Source organism: Peromyscus leucopus, chromosome 8b (assembly GCF_004664715.2).
Source record: "Peromyscus leucopus breed LL Stock chromosome 8b, UCI_PerLeu_2.1, whole genome shotgun sequence".
Classification (NCBI taxonomy): Eukaryota; Metazoa; Chordata; class Mammalia; order Rodentia; family Cricetidae; genus Peromyscus; species Peromyscus leucopus.
This window is the reverse complement of record NC_051086.1, coordinates 44,452,158-44,467,658: the sequence shown is the minus strand read 5'-3', so window position 1 is coordinate 44,467,658 and position 15,501 is coordinate 44,452,158. Positions and strand designations below refer to the sequence as shown.

The 15,501-nt window shown below is 56.8% G+C and overlaps 1 protein-coding gene across 1 annotated transcript in view; it reads right to left on the bottom strand.

The window, feature by feature from the left end:
* Positions 1 to 15,501, bottom strand: part of Fam83g (family with sequence similarity 83 member G) — a 26,818-nt gene extending 11,317 nt beyond the window's left edge. The window contains 3 exon segments of the mRNA XM_028857086.2: positions 4,231 to 4,398; positions 14,860 to 15,054; positions 15,056 to 15,501. Of these exon segments, the coding sequence (XP_028712919.2) occupies positions 4,231 to 4,398; positions 14,860 to 15,054; positions 15,056 to 15,403 (711 nt within the window). The 5' untranslated portion in view covers positions 15,404 to 15,501.

Sequence of the window (15,501 nt, the reverse complement as noted above, 5' to 3'; positions counted from 1 at the left end):
CCTGGGCATTCTAGAACTCTGGTCTGTGTGACTCCAGATATGGTGCCAGACACTGACTGGGCCTCTCCAGGCCTCAGTTCCTGTACCTGCAGCATGCACCTGTCGTCTACCTGGGCCACTTGCCGCTTGGGGCTTAGTGAGCTGCAGGGAGTGGTAGAAGGGGTTGAGTTCCCACGGGGGACCCCGCACTGGGGGACACACTCTGCAGCACATCTGAGACAGCCCGGACTGTCCAGGGAAACCAGAACTGTCTGTCAGACCCACTTGGGGGCCAGCCTAGAGGGCTGAGCAAGGGAGGTAATGAATCTTTGTCTCTCGAGAGTGTGATGTAGCCGGTCACACTCCTGACCTTGGCAGGGCGAAGGCATCAGTCAGCCATGCCTGGACCAGAGGAAGTGCAAGGAGATGAGCTGGGGTGGGAGGCAGGGCTGTAGCTTACCCTTCACCTCTTAGCCTGACTCACGGACCGACATAACATTCAATGGGAAGTCCCTTGTGAGCTGGGGCTTAGGCACATGTGAGCCTACCCAGCTCCAAGCTCTGGTGTGAGCGCTCCTGGCCCTTCCCTACAGTGACTGACATGGTGGGCTAGCTCACTGCTGGGCTGTGCTGACACTGTGATGCTTAGTAACAGCTCTGCCCCTACCGACTTGATGCCAATGGTACCTGATTCACAACCAGCCCCGTGAGGTGGGCCCCTTTGCCCCCAGATACAAGCCCCTGGTATTATTATGTCCTTACCCATCAGTGGTCCAGACCCAACCACAGGAGGTAGGACATGAGCTCACCCAGGAAGGGACAGGGCTGTGGTCCTGCCCACCTCCCCTTTACTCTCCCCAATAATCCCAGCTGGCAGGACCCAGCTTGAGCCTCTCCTGTCCCTCTTTGGCCCAGTGGGAACCTGGGCCCGGTTACGTATCCTCGCCATGTGCCTTCCCACGGCTGTCAGATGGCTGGTGTTTCCTTGCTTGTTTGGCTATGCAGTCAGCTCAAGTGGCTGCTGGTTTTTCCAGTTTGCCTGCACAGGCCAAGGAGCTTTTCACATTGCTGGGTCTTTCACAGCTCTGGCCTGGCTCCCACTGGCTCATGGGTACCTCTCAGCCCTAGGGTCACCCCTAAGGATGACCTAGTCACTGCCCTGGCCCTGTGACCCTGGCAAGGGATCAGGTCAAAAGGCTGGGTACTCTTTTCAAGGCCTATTTCCCATCTGTAATGTAGGGGTTCATTTCCTTGCCGCCTCCAGGGCCAGCAGACTGTGGTACCAGGAGCAGCTGGGACCCCCACTTTGGAAAAGGCTATTTTATGCCAGTCCCCTTCATGTGGGGACTGGGAACAGGGCCAGCCCTGGCACTAACAGGGTCAGCCCAGGTCTAACCACTGGCAAGAAAGGATGGCTGCTACCGGACTACTGTTTTGAGAAAATGAGAAGCCGCTTGGCACTCAGAACAGAGCTGGGGGGCATCAGGAGCTTTGTCCCTAACCACACGGCCAAAGGAACCTCCACCTCACTCTATGCCCAGCACAGTCTCCTGAGCTCTGCACAACAGCCCTGCCAGAGGAAAGGCATGAAGATGGGCCCATTTACCACATGAGCAATGGAGGCCAGGGCCAGGAACTACCTATGGTGTGAAGGCACTTGGTGTCTTCCCAGTCTGGTACCTGATACCCCAACTGTCACAAATGTGACCCTGCCAGGGCTACCTGTAACTTGGTCCTACTGACTCTGGGGCAGGTTGGAGCAGGGCTGGGACAGGGCAGTGGGTGGCTGAGAGCAGCCCATGGTTTACCAGTGCAGGAAGTGCTCCTGAAACAGGCCCAGACCTAACCAGCCCACGGCAGGGAAGCTGGCCAGGAAGGCAGACTCTCCTCACGGTGACACCTGGCAGGGCTGTGCCCACAGGAATCTCTGACCACTTACTTACCCAGGGCTGTGGTGAGGCTGCTACAGATGAGAATTAAGAAGCTGGGGTCACTTCTTGCCCATGAAGATATCTGCCTCCTAGAATCATGCCCTTTAGACCTGATCACCTTCCCAGAGAGAAAGCCAAGAAGGGTGGGACAGGACAGGCTACTGACTCCAGCAAGCTGTCCTTCTGCCCTGAAGGTCCTGGGACAGTTGAAGGCTAATAGTGGGATGGGGCAAACCTCCCATAGCCCCCGTCCTAACCCCAGGCTAGCAGCAGCACACTTACTCAGCTTTAGTATCTGCACAGCTACCAGCCTGCAGTTTCACTGACAAGCAACTCTGGGAGCCAAGTCCCACAGTGGGCAGTGGGCAGAGAGTCCATGTGGGCAGCACCAGAGAATTCTGAGAATTCTCTGCACAGGTCTGCACTCTCCTTGTCAAGCCAATTTCTTATTGGCTTTTAGACACAGGGATACCTTCCCCTAGACCTTAGTTTCCCTGTCTTTCTTGTGGGAGACCAGTCTGAACAGATACAAGCATTGGGGTTCAGACATCCCCATGAAGCCACAGGCAGAGCCTTGTAACCACAGGGCCAAGTCTCACTGCTTCTCACTTCCTGAAGCTCAGAAAACCCCAGACTGAGGAGCCATCGAGAATTCTCTACTAAGAAGGGCCCTCATAGCCAGGCGGTGGTGGCGCACGCCTTTAATCCCAGCACTCGGGAGGCAGAGCCAGGCGGATCTCTGTGAGTTCGAGGCCAGCCTGGGCTACCAAGTGAGTCCAGGAAAGGCGCAAAGCTACACAGAGAAACCCTGTCTTGAAAAACCAAAAAAAAAAAAAAAAAAAAAAAAAAAAAAAGAAGGGCCCTCACTCAGGCACTGTGGGGCCGGGGCCTCCAAGCAGACAGCCTGGGTGAGGATACCCCTTAGAACCTACAGGTCCCAGCCCTTGTCTGCCTCTATTATCAGGGTGATGGGTCGAGTGGCAGACGTGTTAAGCACCATCAGACTATGGCAAATGCATGGAGTGGGGACCTACCTGGAGCTCCTGAAGCTGCTACCAGCCCACAGAGCAGCCAAGTCCAAGGTCACCTTTTCTGAACTTCCACACAATGGCTCTTTCTGGCATGAGCTGTCTGCTACCCCAGAGCCATTTTCTAGGTGCTAATTACATGCTAGGCAGGTGTGAGGCTTGGGGTCAACCTACCTGGAGACCACATGAAGAAGTCCCTGAAATTAGAGACTGGTAGCACAGCAGAGAACTCACACCCACTTGAAAGGCTCTTGTAGGGGACCTTAACAGATGCTGACAAATGACAGGTTCCAAGCCCTGCCACGGCCACCAGTCCTGTGTGATGGCCATCTGGAATCTGTGTTCCAGTCACAGGCCTCCAGCCCGGGGCACTTGGCCCTCACCTCTAGTTTACTGGCGGTGACACCAGGCAGCTGCTTTTACTGCTTCATCTGCAAACTGGGAATGACAGATCCATGCCACTTGGGTTGTCAACGGGCTTAAATAAGTTAAAAAATGGAAAGTCCTTGGACAATCACATGCTAAGAGAGCACCAGCTGCTTTTCCAGACTTTTCTCTACTTCCAGGCATGTGCTGTACATCGGTGCTGAACAACGGTTGGGCAAGGCACCAAATGCTAGGGGGTCTTAGTGGAAGAGCCTAGCAACACCGATTTATCTACCCGTCAGACCAGTGAGAGCCTAGAGCCTGGAGTGGTAGGCAACAAGATCCCAGACAGAGCAGAGTGCAGCTGAGGACCCAGGCCCTGGCTTTTTCGTCTCCAGCTCCCTTGCACTGTGCCTCCTTGCCCCAAAGATGTATTCTGCTCTGTTCAGGCATTTCAAGTCCATTTCAACCCTGACCTAACATAAGGGTGTTTCCCATGTCTGAGTCGGATTTTGATGCCAACCAGTAGAACTGATGAGATACATTTAGGCTTGGCACAGCGAAGGCCTTCTTGGGGGTCAGAGCTCTCCAGGTGTGGTATGAGCCGCCTGTGGAGGCTGTGAGCACACACCTGTCACCAGAGGTATGCAGGCGGACAGGAAACCTATGTGGAATGGGTAACACAGTACCTGGCAGGCGCTCTGGCAGCTGGATGAAGGCATTAGATGTGTGTTTATCTTATCTGCCTGCTGGAGGTAGTAAATATCTTATCCTTCAGGGCATTCGAGTTGTGTGACCACCTGGCAGAGAGATGCAGGATGACTGAACTCTGGTACGAGGCGCTGTCTACGAGGCAGTATGTGTGTTGACTGACGGACTGACTTCCGCCCTCCAGCTGCACAAGCCAGGGAAGAAAGACAGCTTACCTTGAGGTGGCCCAGGTGCATGCGGGCCCGCTCACACATGTGCAGGAAGTACTTGACGTTACTCTCGTCCACAATGATGTACACAGCCACCTTCCTCTTGAAGCCAGCGTCCAGCAGGTCCTTGAAGATATCTACGTCAGTGAACATGTCCATGACCACAGCTATCACCTGGGGACAGAGAAGGACAGGGTGGTTTCCCAGCCCAGCAATGGGGACAGCACCCCTGCTGCTCCCGAGACGCAAGTCTGTGAAAAACCTAGCTCCAGTACTCCTCAAGGTGGACGGTGCCGGGAGGAGGGCAGAGTGCAGGAAGGCTGGTGACCTAAGAGCAGGGGCAAGGTCTCTGTCACAGCTCCACGTGTCCAGACCGGTCCTCAGGGCCTCCTTCCTCAACCAGGTTGGGATTCGCTGACTGGTGCTGCCACCAGGAAGGTCCAGGGAGGCCCTGAGCGCAGCCAGGGGCTCGGCCCAAGAATTTGATTTGTGTTCTCCTGGGTCAGATTCAAAATCAGCTACACGTGCCCCGTCCTAATTCCTGGAGGTCCTGAAACAAACCAGATGTGGCCACGATGGGGAAGAGGCCAGCAGATGGCATGGCCACCAACTTGGAACCTTCCCTGAATCCTGGTCTGCTGTGAACTCCAGCAGGATGCCTATCTGGACCAGACAGGACCCACATCAGCATACGCTCTGCCTGTCACTTGCCAACACCTATGCCCACCACAAGGGACTTCCACTCTCCTGAACCTGACTCAGGTTGGGGCTGCAGAGGTCAAAGTGTATCCACACCTGGCCCACCCCAGCCACCACCTGCCTCAGTTCCCTGCCAACCACAGTGCTGGAGCAGGACTCACAGTGTGAGACTTGGCCCCCAGTAGAGCACGGTAATAGTCAGACCAGTGATGTTCCCAACTCAGCAGCCCGCTCCCTACCCAGCCCCTTCCTTACTGGCTGCCAGTGCCTGGAGCGCTGGGACAGTGGGGCTGGAACCCACACTGAACCACCTGAGAGCTGAGCTCATGAACACAGCTCAGCATCGTCCTTCACGGAGATCTGCACACGCAGGGTGACAAGAAGCTACCAGGAGCCTGCTGGGGACGTGTCTGCACGCCCACAGTGAGCTCATCAGGCTAGCCCCTGCAGGCCCATCTGGGCTCCTCCCGAGCCTCTGGCCCCTGCTGATGCCTGCTGCTCATCTGGCACAAAAGTCCAAACTCTTCAACAAAAGGAAGCCCTGGGCCTGCCCTGCAGTGACCTTGCTGAGTGACTCCTCCGTTAAATCCCTAAACAACTCAGCAAAACAGGCTCCATTCATGAGAAGCAACCACACTCAGGGCAATGCACGTCAAAGACCCCAATCCAAGGGGGCTTCTCAGGGATGCCCGCACACTGCCTTCTCCCCAGGCAGCCTTGCCTGTGACAGCCCCGCTCCAACCTCTCAGGAACAGCAAGGTGAGATACCAGCACATCGTTGAGCAAACCGAGGCTGGTGAAGTCATGAGGCAAGTTGGAGCAGAGTAAATACTGCCCACTCCCAGATGAGCAGGGCTGTTGTCTGGCCCTCCTTTGACCCCGTGGTCTCCAGGGCCTGAGGGTGCTCATCTGCTCAGAATGAAGGGGGAAAGGAGGCTGAGCCCTAGGGACCCCTGAGTCTTCAGAGGAGAGCCACTCACCATCTCTTGGGGCTTGTCTGGTGGTAGAGTGGGCACAGGGCTGACCCTGGCAGGGGGTAAGCTGGAGGACAGGGCCAGCACTAGATGAGGAAGCCCTTTCCGTCGCAGAGTGGGAGAGGTGAGATGAGACGGAGGACCTGAGAGCTTCCTACCCAGCGTGTGCTTGGCAAAAGCCAGAGACTGCCAGAGAAGCCTGCCAGCAGGTGGGCTCCCAATGACCTTGGCAGACTGACTGACTCTGTGTGTGTGTGTGTGTGTGTGTGTGTGTGTTGAGGGGGCTGCTGCAAGGATCCCCTTGCCTGAGATCCCACAGGCTGTAAGCCACTCTACCCATGATGTCCCCTTGGTTAGACTACTCCTGAGCAGGCAAAACAGCTTCATGTACTGCCCTGGAAAGAGGTCTGACCTGGCTGACACAATGCTCCCTGGAGGCTCTCCAGTCCACTGCACCCCAGATCCGTCACGGCTGGCTCCAAGCTGTGGGCATCATAGCAGATTGAGATGTGCCCCAGCAGGACAGGGGACTTGATCCAGGAATTACAGGCTGCCAAGATGGACTTGTTGGGACCTATGTCTCCAGGTGGATCCCTGACAGGGTCCCATGGCTGGCTGGCTCTCTTTAGGTGTTGGATTCTATTCCTAGGATGGTGAAACGAAGACTAAACAGCTATCAGCTAATACTGGGAGGGGAGGACTGCCCGGTGCTCCTGGGATCTGAGCTGATGCTGGAGGGGAGGACTGTCCGATGCTCCTGGGGTCTGAGCTGATGCTGGAGGGGAGGACTGCCCGGTGCTCCTGGGATCTGAGCTGATGCTGGAGGGGAGGACTGCCTGGTGCTCCTGGGATCTGGGGTGATGCTGGAGGGGAGGACTGCCCGTTGCTCCTGGGGTCTGAGCTGATGCTGGGGGGAGGACTGTCCGATGCTCCTGGGGTCTGAGCTGATGCTGGAGGGGAGGACTGTCCGATGCTCCTGGGGTCTGAGCTGATGCTGGAGGGGAGGACTGACTGGTGCTCCTGGGGTCTAAGCTGATGCTGGAGGGGAGGACTGCCCGGTGCTCCTGGGGTCTGAGCTGATGCTGGAGGGGAGGACTGCCTGGTGCTCCTGGGATCTAGGGTGATGCTGGAGGGGAGGACTGCCTGGTGCTTCCAGAGTCTGAGGTAATGTTGGAAATGGAGGTGCTCACAGTGCTCTGGTATGTGAGGTAATGCTAGGAGAAGGCTTCTCACTACCGTCCAGCAACCTCACATCTTAGTCTGTCCATGGTCAGGCCACAGACATTCCCTAAGAGCTCTTGGGACGTGTTAGGATTTACTGGCTTTGTAGATGGGCTGTGGAGGCAGTCAGTGAGAGAGGCTGAAACAAGTCTGCCCCTGCCTTGTACCCCTCCTCCCAGCGTGGGATGTCTAGGGCTCACGGCTTCTGACACCAAGGCATTACCTCTAGGATCCTCACAAATGCTGCAACCAGCAACTTTCCCTCCCATTCACAGGAGAGGGCACTGAAGCACTGTGCCTCAGCACCACTGTGTGGATGGCCTAGCTCATCTTGTCAAGGGGTGTCATCACTGGGCAGTTCTCATCTATCACTGAGACAGGCAGGGTGGCCTAGAGCTCCTGCAGCATTCAAGGCCTGGTAACTGCCATCTCCCGCCTTAGGTCCCTCAGTTTCCACATCTATGAAATGGGATGGTGGACAAGCTGCCAAAGCCTGTCCTTTCTGATGTCCTTGCTGAAGCATGTGCCTTTATGCACCTGAGAGCCCTGCTCACAGCCCAGTGGGGTCTGTAGGGGCTGGCTGGAGCAACCTGCCATGTCAACACGGTCTGTGAAAGGACATTTAGTTGGTTGCTGCTCCTCAAAGAGTCTCATAGGCTCCAGCCCTGCCAGGGGCTGACACCAGCCCAGAGCTCCCAACATCCACAGCAGCTTCTTTTAGGCCCCTCGTGTCTCTAAATCTCACCCAGTAGAGTAAAGCGTCCTCATGGGACAGTGGATGGACAGGTTTCCCCACAAGCACCAGAGAGGAAGGGCAGGTGAGGCAGCCGGCTGGTCTGAACATAATTGAAAACTACTGGGGTACTGGCCCAGCTTCTGACACACCTCTCCTGAGAATCCTGACCTCACTGGTTCCTCTCCCCAAAAACATCCTGTCTTGAGCATTGACACAGGCAGTCTCCAAGGCCACTGGAGAGCTGTTCAGGGCCCCTCAAGCAGTCAGCTGGCGGCAGCGGGGAAGGAAACATCCAAGGCTGGAAGAAGCCCCGAATGGGCAGCTAAAGCAACAGATGGTCCTCACACAGGACCACAGGAGGCTCACGTCTCCCTAGCTAGGGTAGAAGCCCTCCTGACACATGGGGCCTGTGGACAGTTCACAAAAGGACGCTGCCTGGGTAGTGAGCAGGAAGTCCAGGACCAAGTATAGGCAAACCTCTGCAAAGAGCCACGTGTAAACGGCTCGGTTCCCTAATCCAAATGCTGTACGGAAGACAAGTGGCATGGATGGCAAGGAATGCATCTGTATTCCAGAAGTGGTGAAGCTGTCAGGGGGCTTGGTGTGGCCAGTGGGCCAGTGGGCCTGCTCCTATCCTAAAGTCTCCTCTGTGCCTTCCTAACAAGGTTTAGGAGCAAGACTTCCAGCGTTCAGCCGGGGCCTGGTACAGCAGGGACAGAGGCTTGTCTGTCATGCTGAGGACGTGGGTTCCATCCACAGCCTACACCCCACCCCCCAAAAGTGTTTGTTTCCAAGAAACTTCACTGTGTTCTACAACGAAGCTCTAAAGAATTTTAAGAAACACACACCAGAGTCTACAACAGAAAATCCATTGTTTCTGATACGCATTAGAGAATTACTATACAGAGAAATGGGAAAATAAGACTCGCTGAAGGGGCAGGGTGAGGCAGCACACGCCTTTAATCCCAGCACTCAGAAGGCAGAGGCAGGAGGACCTCTGTGAGTTTGAGGACAGCCTGGACTACCAAATGAGTTCCACCGGGCAGTGGTGGCGCACGCCTTTAATCCCAGCACTCAGGAGGCAGAGGCAGGTGGATCTCTGTGAGTTCGAGGCCAGCCTGGGCTACCAAGTGAGCTCCAGGAAAGGCGCAAAGCTACGCAGAGAAACCCTGTCTCGAAAAACCAAAAAAAAAAACAAAAACAAAAACAAAAAAAACCACAGAGTGAGTTCCAGGACAGCCAGGACTGTGCAGAGAGACCCTGCCAAAATAAGTAAGTAAAGGTATGGAAGAACAAAAAAAAAAAAAATCTAACACGAAATGAAAATATATGCTGGGTGGCATTAATAGCAGGTTAGGTATCATGGGAGAATAATGAAGCTGAAGGCAGAGCAGCACCCAGTATCCGAATGTCACACAGGGAGAGACTGAAGAAACAGCATGCTGTCAGCACCCGAGGTTAGCTTCAGGATGTCTAACAGATGAGAGCTGGGGCCTCAGCGGACTGCTGGGGGTGGAGCACGCGAGATTAGAAACACACGTGACTAAACAACCACTCAACTCTGCTTCTCCACTTGATAAGAATGGAAGTCCACAGACTCAGTGACACACACAGAAGAGACAGGAGGAAAATCACTCGAAGTCAGCACAATGGAACCTGAAGAAAAGCCAGAAGGAAAACGGACCAGTGCACGTGGGGGAACGGAGCCAGGCCGACGTCACACCAGAGTCAGCGAGAGAAGAGGCAAGCACTACGTGAAAACAAACTGTCCCACGAGAAGCAGACAGCTGGGGAAGATAACGTTCAGAATCGAGGATAAGGTGAAAACTGACGCACAACGCTGCGAGGTCTTTCCTGGCAGGGGTGCACTGCAGTGATCCCCCCTTGTGTAGATGAAGAAACAGGCCGGGCACTGCAGCCAACTCCACGGTGGGCCCAGATGTCTCCTCTCGGTCAAGGCACAGAGTGGAGACAGGAGAATGCCTTCCCTGCCCTGTCTTGTGTCCCAGTAGTAGAGCGGGACTCTAGTGGAGCGGTCTGATCCAAGCCACAGGAAGAAGAGCAGGCCACCGACATTCACATGGAGGGAACCAGAGTGTTGCACTTCCCCAGAGACACAGTCACAGCCCAGGGCTGCACGCTCCTCCCACGGTCAGGACCACGTATCTTTCCTAGCTCTGACTCCACGCCACCATCTCCAGAGCCCACCTTATCCTGAAACAGACCTGCCTCAGCCTGTCCAGCCCTGCCCTGGCCTGCCTTACTTTCCCACTCCGACACTCAGTTTCTCTACGAAGATAGGATGGACCTCCACGTACCTCCCTCTCCACTCTGAACCCCAGCTGCTGCTTGGGAACATGCCGCCTATTAGAAGGAAGCCTCATTAAAGCCAATTAGAGGATGGCTGCAGCCAGCAAGTCACAGGCAAGAAGCCGTGCTGGTCATTCCACAGGCTCTGCTGAGGGGTGTGGGGGTTGTTCTGAGACTCCCTGCACCCCAGGAAGACCAGCCTTCTCTCCCTCCCCGGAGTTCAATGAAGCTGGAAACAAGGTTGTAAAGCCATGGAGGCGACACTGATAGGACCTGCCGTGTGGCTCTTGGTGACTGTGAAGATGGGGGAGTGAAGGAAGAGGCCTGGCATTCACTGGACGCAGCTTGGCACCACATAGCACACTGAGGAACAACCCACGCTCTCTTAGGGTCATTGAAATCTCTCCCGGACTTTGACAAGCAGCTGTCAGTCTTAGCGAGGTCAGCCCAGTACAGAAGTGAGGAACTCTCAGGAGTTGCCAGAGACAAGACAGAACGGGGATTGGACCTGAGCCTGCCTGACACGTAAGTCAGTCCTCCCCACGTCCCACATGGAGTGTACCCTGGAAGGTACCAGCCTGTCTGGGGGCCTGTCCAGTTGGGGTCAGCTGTGAACCCTAGTAGTGGCCAAGTGGCAGGCAATCTAGGGCCTCTCTCAGCCCATAGGGTGACATTCAGTTTCAAGGTGACCTTTCAAACTCCCGTGACCAAGAGCTCCATGGAACCCAGTCCAGGCCCAGCCATACCAAAGACCCAAAGCTCCATTCTATGCTTTGGTCTCAGATGTGATATAAGCAGGTGGCAGCGTCCCATCCTGGAAGGGCAGAAGGGCTCCTTCCAGGCAGAGCACATCTCAATTCTCCATTAAGATGCAGGTTCTTGCCATGGGGCGGGGAGCCTTGGAGAAGTCTGGAGCCAACACCTGGGATTACGCTATCTGATGGCTCCCACCCCAACAGGTGCGGCCTGGCCCACAGCGGGAGCTGCCACAGCAGGCAGCTCCTGGCCCACAGAAGCCTGTGTTGGGGGCTATTTTGGTGCAGTCATGTGCCACGGGATAAATAGGACACATCCTGAGGCATGCACTGCTCAATGGTGTCTGCAGACGTCAGTGTGCTCACAGACTTGGACAGTGGCGACAGCACTAGATGGCATACCTGCCCTTCCGATACTGTGGAGAGCATGCAGGCCAGGGCTGGCTGAACCTTCACGATGTAGTGCGGGGCTAGCCTGTGGTGCAGAGGGATATGGTCCCCAGGGGGGCTGGACATAGCTGTGGCTCCCCATTTCAGGCCCAACATGGACAGCTTTCCTCCACCTCTGGCAGCCCAGTGTTCAGCACAGAGCCTCCAGTTCTCAGTTCTGAGGCTCTGGGCAAGTTGCTCGTCCTCTCTGAGCCCCACCAAACCTTGGATTCTTTCTGTGGACAATGGAGGCAACACCTACTTTATGGAGCTGTAGCAAGGATTACACAGAGCAGGTAAAGTGCCTGTTCAGCACTTGGCATATAGTTGGTATTTAATAAATGCCTCATTAGGCTGCCTTTATTCTCCTGGAGCCAAGTGGCAGGTCAGGACTCCAGAGTGTGAAGGCAGAGATCTGACAGGAAAGATGTGGGGTCAGTCGGGCGTCATGAAACTTGGCTCCACTTTCTTCCTGCTGTGTGGCCCTGGGCAAGAAACACAACTTCTCTGGGTCTCCTTTCCTAAGCCCCGGCTGGAAGACATAAATCTGAGCCTAGCTGAAGGCTGGCGCCTGACGCCCCAGCTTCCTTCTGTGTCCTCCACAGTAACTTGGGGAAGATATGACTGGGGCTGGTAAGGGGACCTAGGGGCTAGTCCTTGTTGGGTGGGGGGGCACTAGGATCTGCTGGAAGATCCTCTGACTGAGGCCCAACTCCACCCAGCCTCACCCTCTGGAGGCCACACTTGCTCTCATCCCTGGCAGGCGTGATGCTACAGGCCTCTGGTATGCGGCTGGAGCCCAGGGGAGGTTCCACCCTAAGGCTGGGAGAGGGGTGGGGGAGGGCAGGCAGGGGCTGCCCCAGAGGGAAGCTCACTGAGCAACTGGACAGCCTAAGCTCAGGGCCATCCGGCCGAAAAAGTATGATGTGGCCTCCCCCCCCCCCCCCACTGTTCCCTGTTCCAGATGAGTCTAGGATCCTGGGCAGCAGGTGGCAGGACCCAAGGGACCCTCCACAGTCTTCAATGCCTGTGCCCACTTCACAGACAGAATGGCCAAGGCCTAGGGAGGAGGAGCCAGGGCTGGTCCACTCTCACAGGGAGTCAGCCCATTTCGGTCTTCAGGGAAGGGAGGATGCAGCCCAGTTATCCTGACAGGAACATGGCCACTAGGGGTGGCTGCGGTGGCGTGAGCTGAGTGTGCGCTGTGTCATTTCCTTGCCCCGGGGTCTGTCAGTTGTGCTGACTCCTGGCTGGGTGACTCAGTCCCTGCCGCCATGCTGCAGAAGCCCCCACGGCAAAGGGCTAGTCAGCAAGAGCCCCGTTCCACCCCGAGAGGGCTGGGGTTCCCCTAGCACCGGCAGAGGGTGAAAAGGGGGGGTGGGTGAGAGGGGTCAGAGGTGACTCAGGGAGAGAGATAAGACAGAGGAGCTCCCACAGGGAGGAGCAAGGGGAGGGCGGGCAAAGCGCTCTGTCAGCATCCACTGGCGTCTGGGCCTGCCCCAGGAGGCTGGGCAGCAGCAGCAGCAAGGGGTCAAGCCTCAGGCCGCCTAGGTCAGCTGCCTCTCCCTGCCAGTCACCGCTCTGCCACCAGGTACCACGCCAGGGGAGATCCTGGGGTACATACAACAGGTCTAAGTGATCTTGGGCAGGGACAACTCATCGGTCTGGCCTCAGTTTCTACGCGTGAAGGAAAAAAAAAAAAAAAAGAGGCAGATAACACTACCCGAGATTATAAAGTGCCTGTACTCCACCGAAGCTATGATTACAGTCTTCCCACACACTGTGTGGGCCACTGGACAGAGATGGGGAACAGGGACTCACACAGGTCCATAGGGGAGGGGCTGGCTCAAGACAGCACAGTGGCGCTGTGAACAAATCCTTGATCTCTGTAAGATGGGCAAGCCTCGGTCAACTCTGAGGACCCTCAGGGACTCCCTGCCGAGGGGAACAGGCTCCAAGTGTAGGAAGCAGAGGGCAATGCCTCTCTATGATAGGAAGTCACCCACTATCGTGTCACACTAAGGTCAATGTCTTCCTGGCTGTCACCCTCGACAGGTGTCATCAATAACCTTGGAGAAGTGGGACTGGGTGAATATGAAGCTATAGGTCTGCGGGGGGTGGGTACATCTCAGCTGTGGTCACAAGGATGTGGACAGGAAGCCCTGAGGGTACCGTCTGGCCCCAGGCACCCCTATCTGTCCCTATCACTGGTTAGCCCAGTGTCATTCTGTCTGTACAAGATTAGAGCCTGTGGCTGTTCCCAGGCACAGGGAGTTGGGAAGGGGCAGCTGCCTCCTACCTGCTGTGAGAGCGCTCAGCACAGCAGGTCAGGCCCCATTCAGAGTCTTTATTCTCCTCTCAAGGGCTCTGCCACAAGTGGGAGTCACCCCAGGCCCTTTTGGGGGCAACAGATTTCCAACTATTGCCAGGTGTCTAGAGGATTATTCAGTCCTTCCTCATTCCTGCTACCCAATACTCCATCATCACAATGGCCAGAGATGCAGCTGGTCCCTGCAGACTAGAACCCCTCAGCTACTGGCCCTGCGGAGAGAGCCTCCACCCTGCTGGAAACCAACCAGGCCACCTTCTCAGCTACTGACCCACTTCTGGTCTCTCTGCCCAAGAGCTCCCCAGACCCTGCCAGCAGGGCAGTCCCCAGGGTCAACATCTGGCCTTGTACACTGACTGCCCCATTCCGGACCTGAACGGGAAAGGGAGTCAGACCCAGCTAGGAACACTCTCACTACCGCCAGACCTGCTCCAGATAGAACAGTTTGCTGAAGTACCTTGCCTGTCAAATCAGGCACGCCTCCTCTCACAGTCACGGCCACCCAGTTATGGTTTGGCCGTGTGTCCAAGCAGTGTACACTGCTTCTCAAGATGTGTGTCAGTGTGTCAGTATGGAGCAGTCACCCATAGCCAGTGCACTGGGCAGCCCAGGGTATCTAGACACGGCCTGAGAAGCCTCCTAATGACAGACCACAACCCAAGTAGACACCGTCACCTCTCCCACCGGTGAGAACCTTCAACAGGTGGCACCCTGTTCATTCAGACACTCTGACCTGGACAGCAGCTGCTACTGCATGCTGCACTCAGAAAGCAGCTCACGGCCGGCCACTCAGCAGCTAGGAAGCAGGCAGGTTTTCTCAGGGCCCCAGACCAGCCTCCCTGCCTCTCCCCGAGATCCCTTCCAGCAAGCTCATGCACAGTGTGCAGGCGTCTATCTTCCGGCCGATCTGAGGCAAGGCAAGGGAGAGTGGGCGAGAGAGAAAGCCCAGATTCCTCCCACCGGACTCGTGCATGGCATTCGAGGAGCTCAGATGCCCTCCAGCAGGACACGGAAGCCCCTTGGAGCCTGGCAGCCCAGTACCACCTGCTAGATAGAGGAGGTGAGCATTCGGCTGCCGCCGCCCGCAGAAGGGGGCAACCAAGAGGCCACTCAGTGGTCCCCGAGCCGTCTGGGGTCCCCATGCGTGCCGGCTGAACGGGGGCCCCCGCCTTGGCGCCTCACCTTCTGCGCCTGGCTGACCATCTTGCGCACCACTTCCTTGATGTGCGGCTGTCCGTCGATGGGCGGCTGCATGTAGACGCTGGCCCGGGTCACACCTCTGTAGGCGATGGTGTCAGGCCAGCCCAGGTCCAGCTGCGGGATGGAGCGGTCCGACTTCTGGGGCCAGTACTCCAGCGAGGGCAGCGGCTCGGCCGTGGCTGGGGGGCCCTCCCGCCGCGCTGGCATCCTCGCTGGCGTCCGCGGCGCCCCCTCCTCCTCCTCCTCCGTTGTCCTGGAGCTCCGGGCGGCGGCCCGAGCCCCGCGGGTCCTCGGAGCCCGGGTCGTAGACCTCGATGGTCTCCACGATGCGCGCGAGCTCCAGCTCCGACAGGAAGTCGCGGATGTTCTCGCGCTTCAGCACCTCGTAGAAGGCGTCGCGGCCGCGGGCCACCAGGGCCTCCAGGGCCAGCCGCTGCTCCTCGCTGTAGAAGAACTCGGGCTTCGACTCGCTGGAACGCCAGTTCACGTGGTTGTCGTCCAGACACTGCACCTGGGAGAAGGCCATGGCGGCCCTCGCTGTGGGAACGCGGCCCGACGGGCACCGCGCTCTCGTGCTTCGCGGCCTCGGCGCCTCTGCGACCCGCACCTGAGGGAACCAGCAGA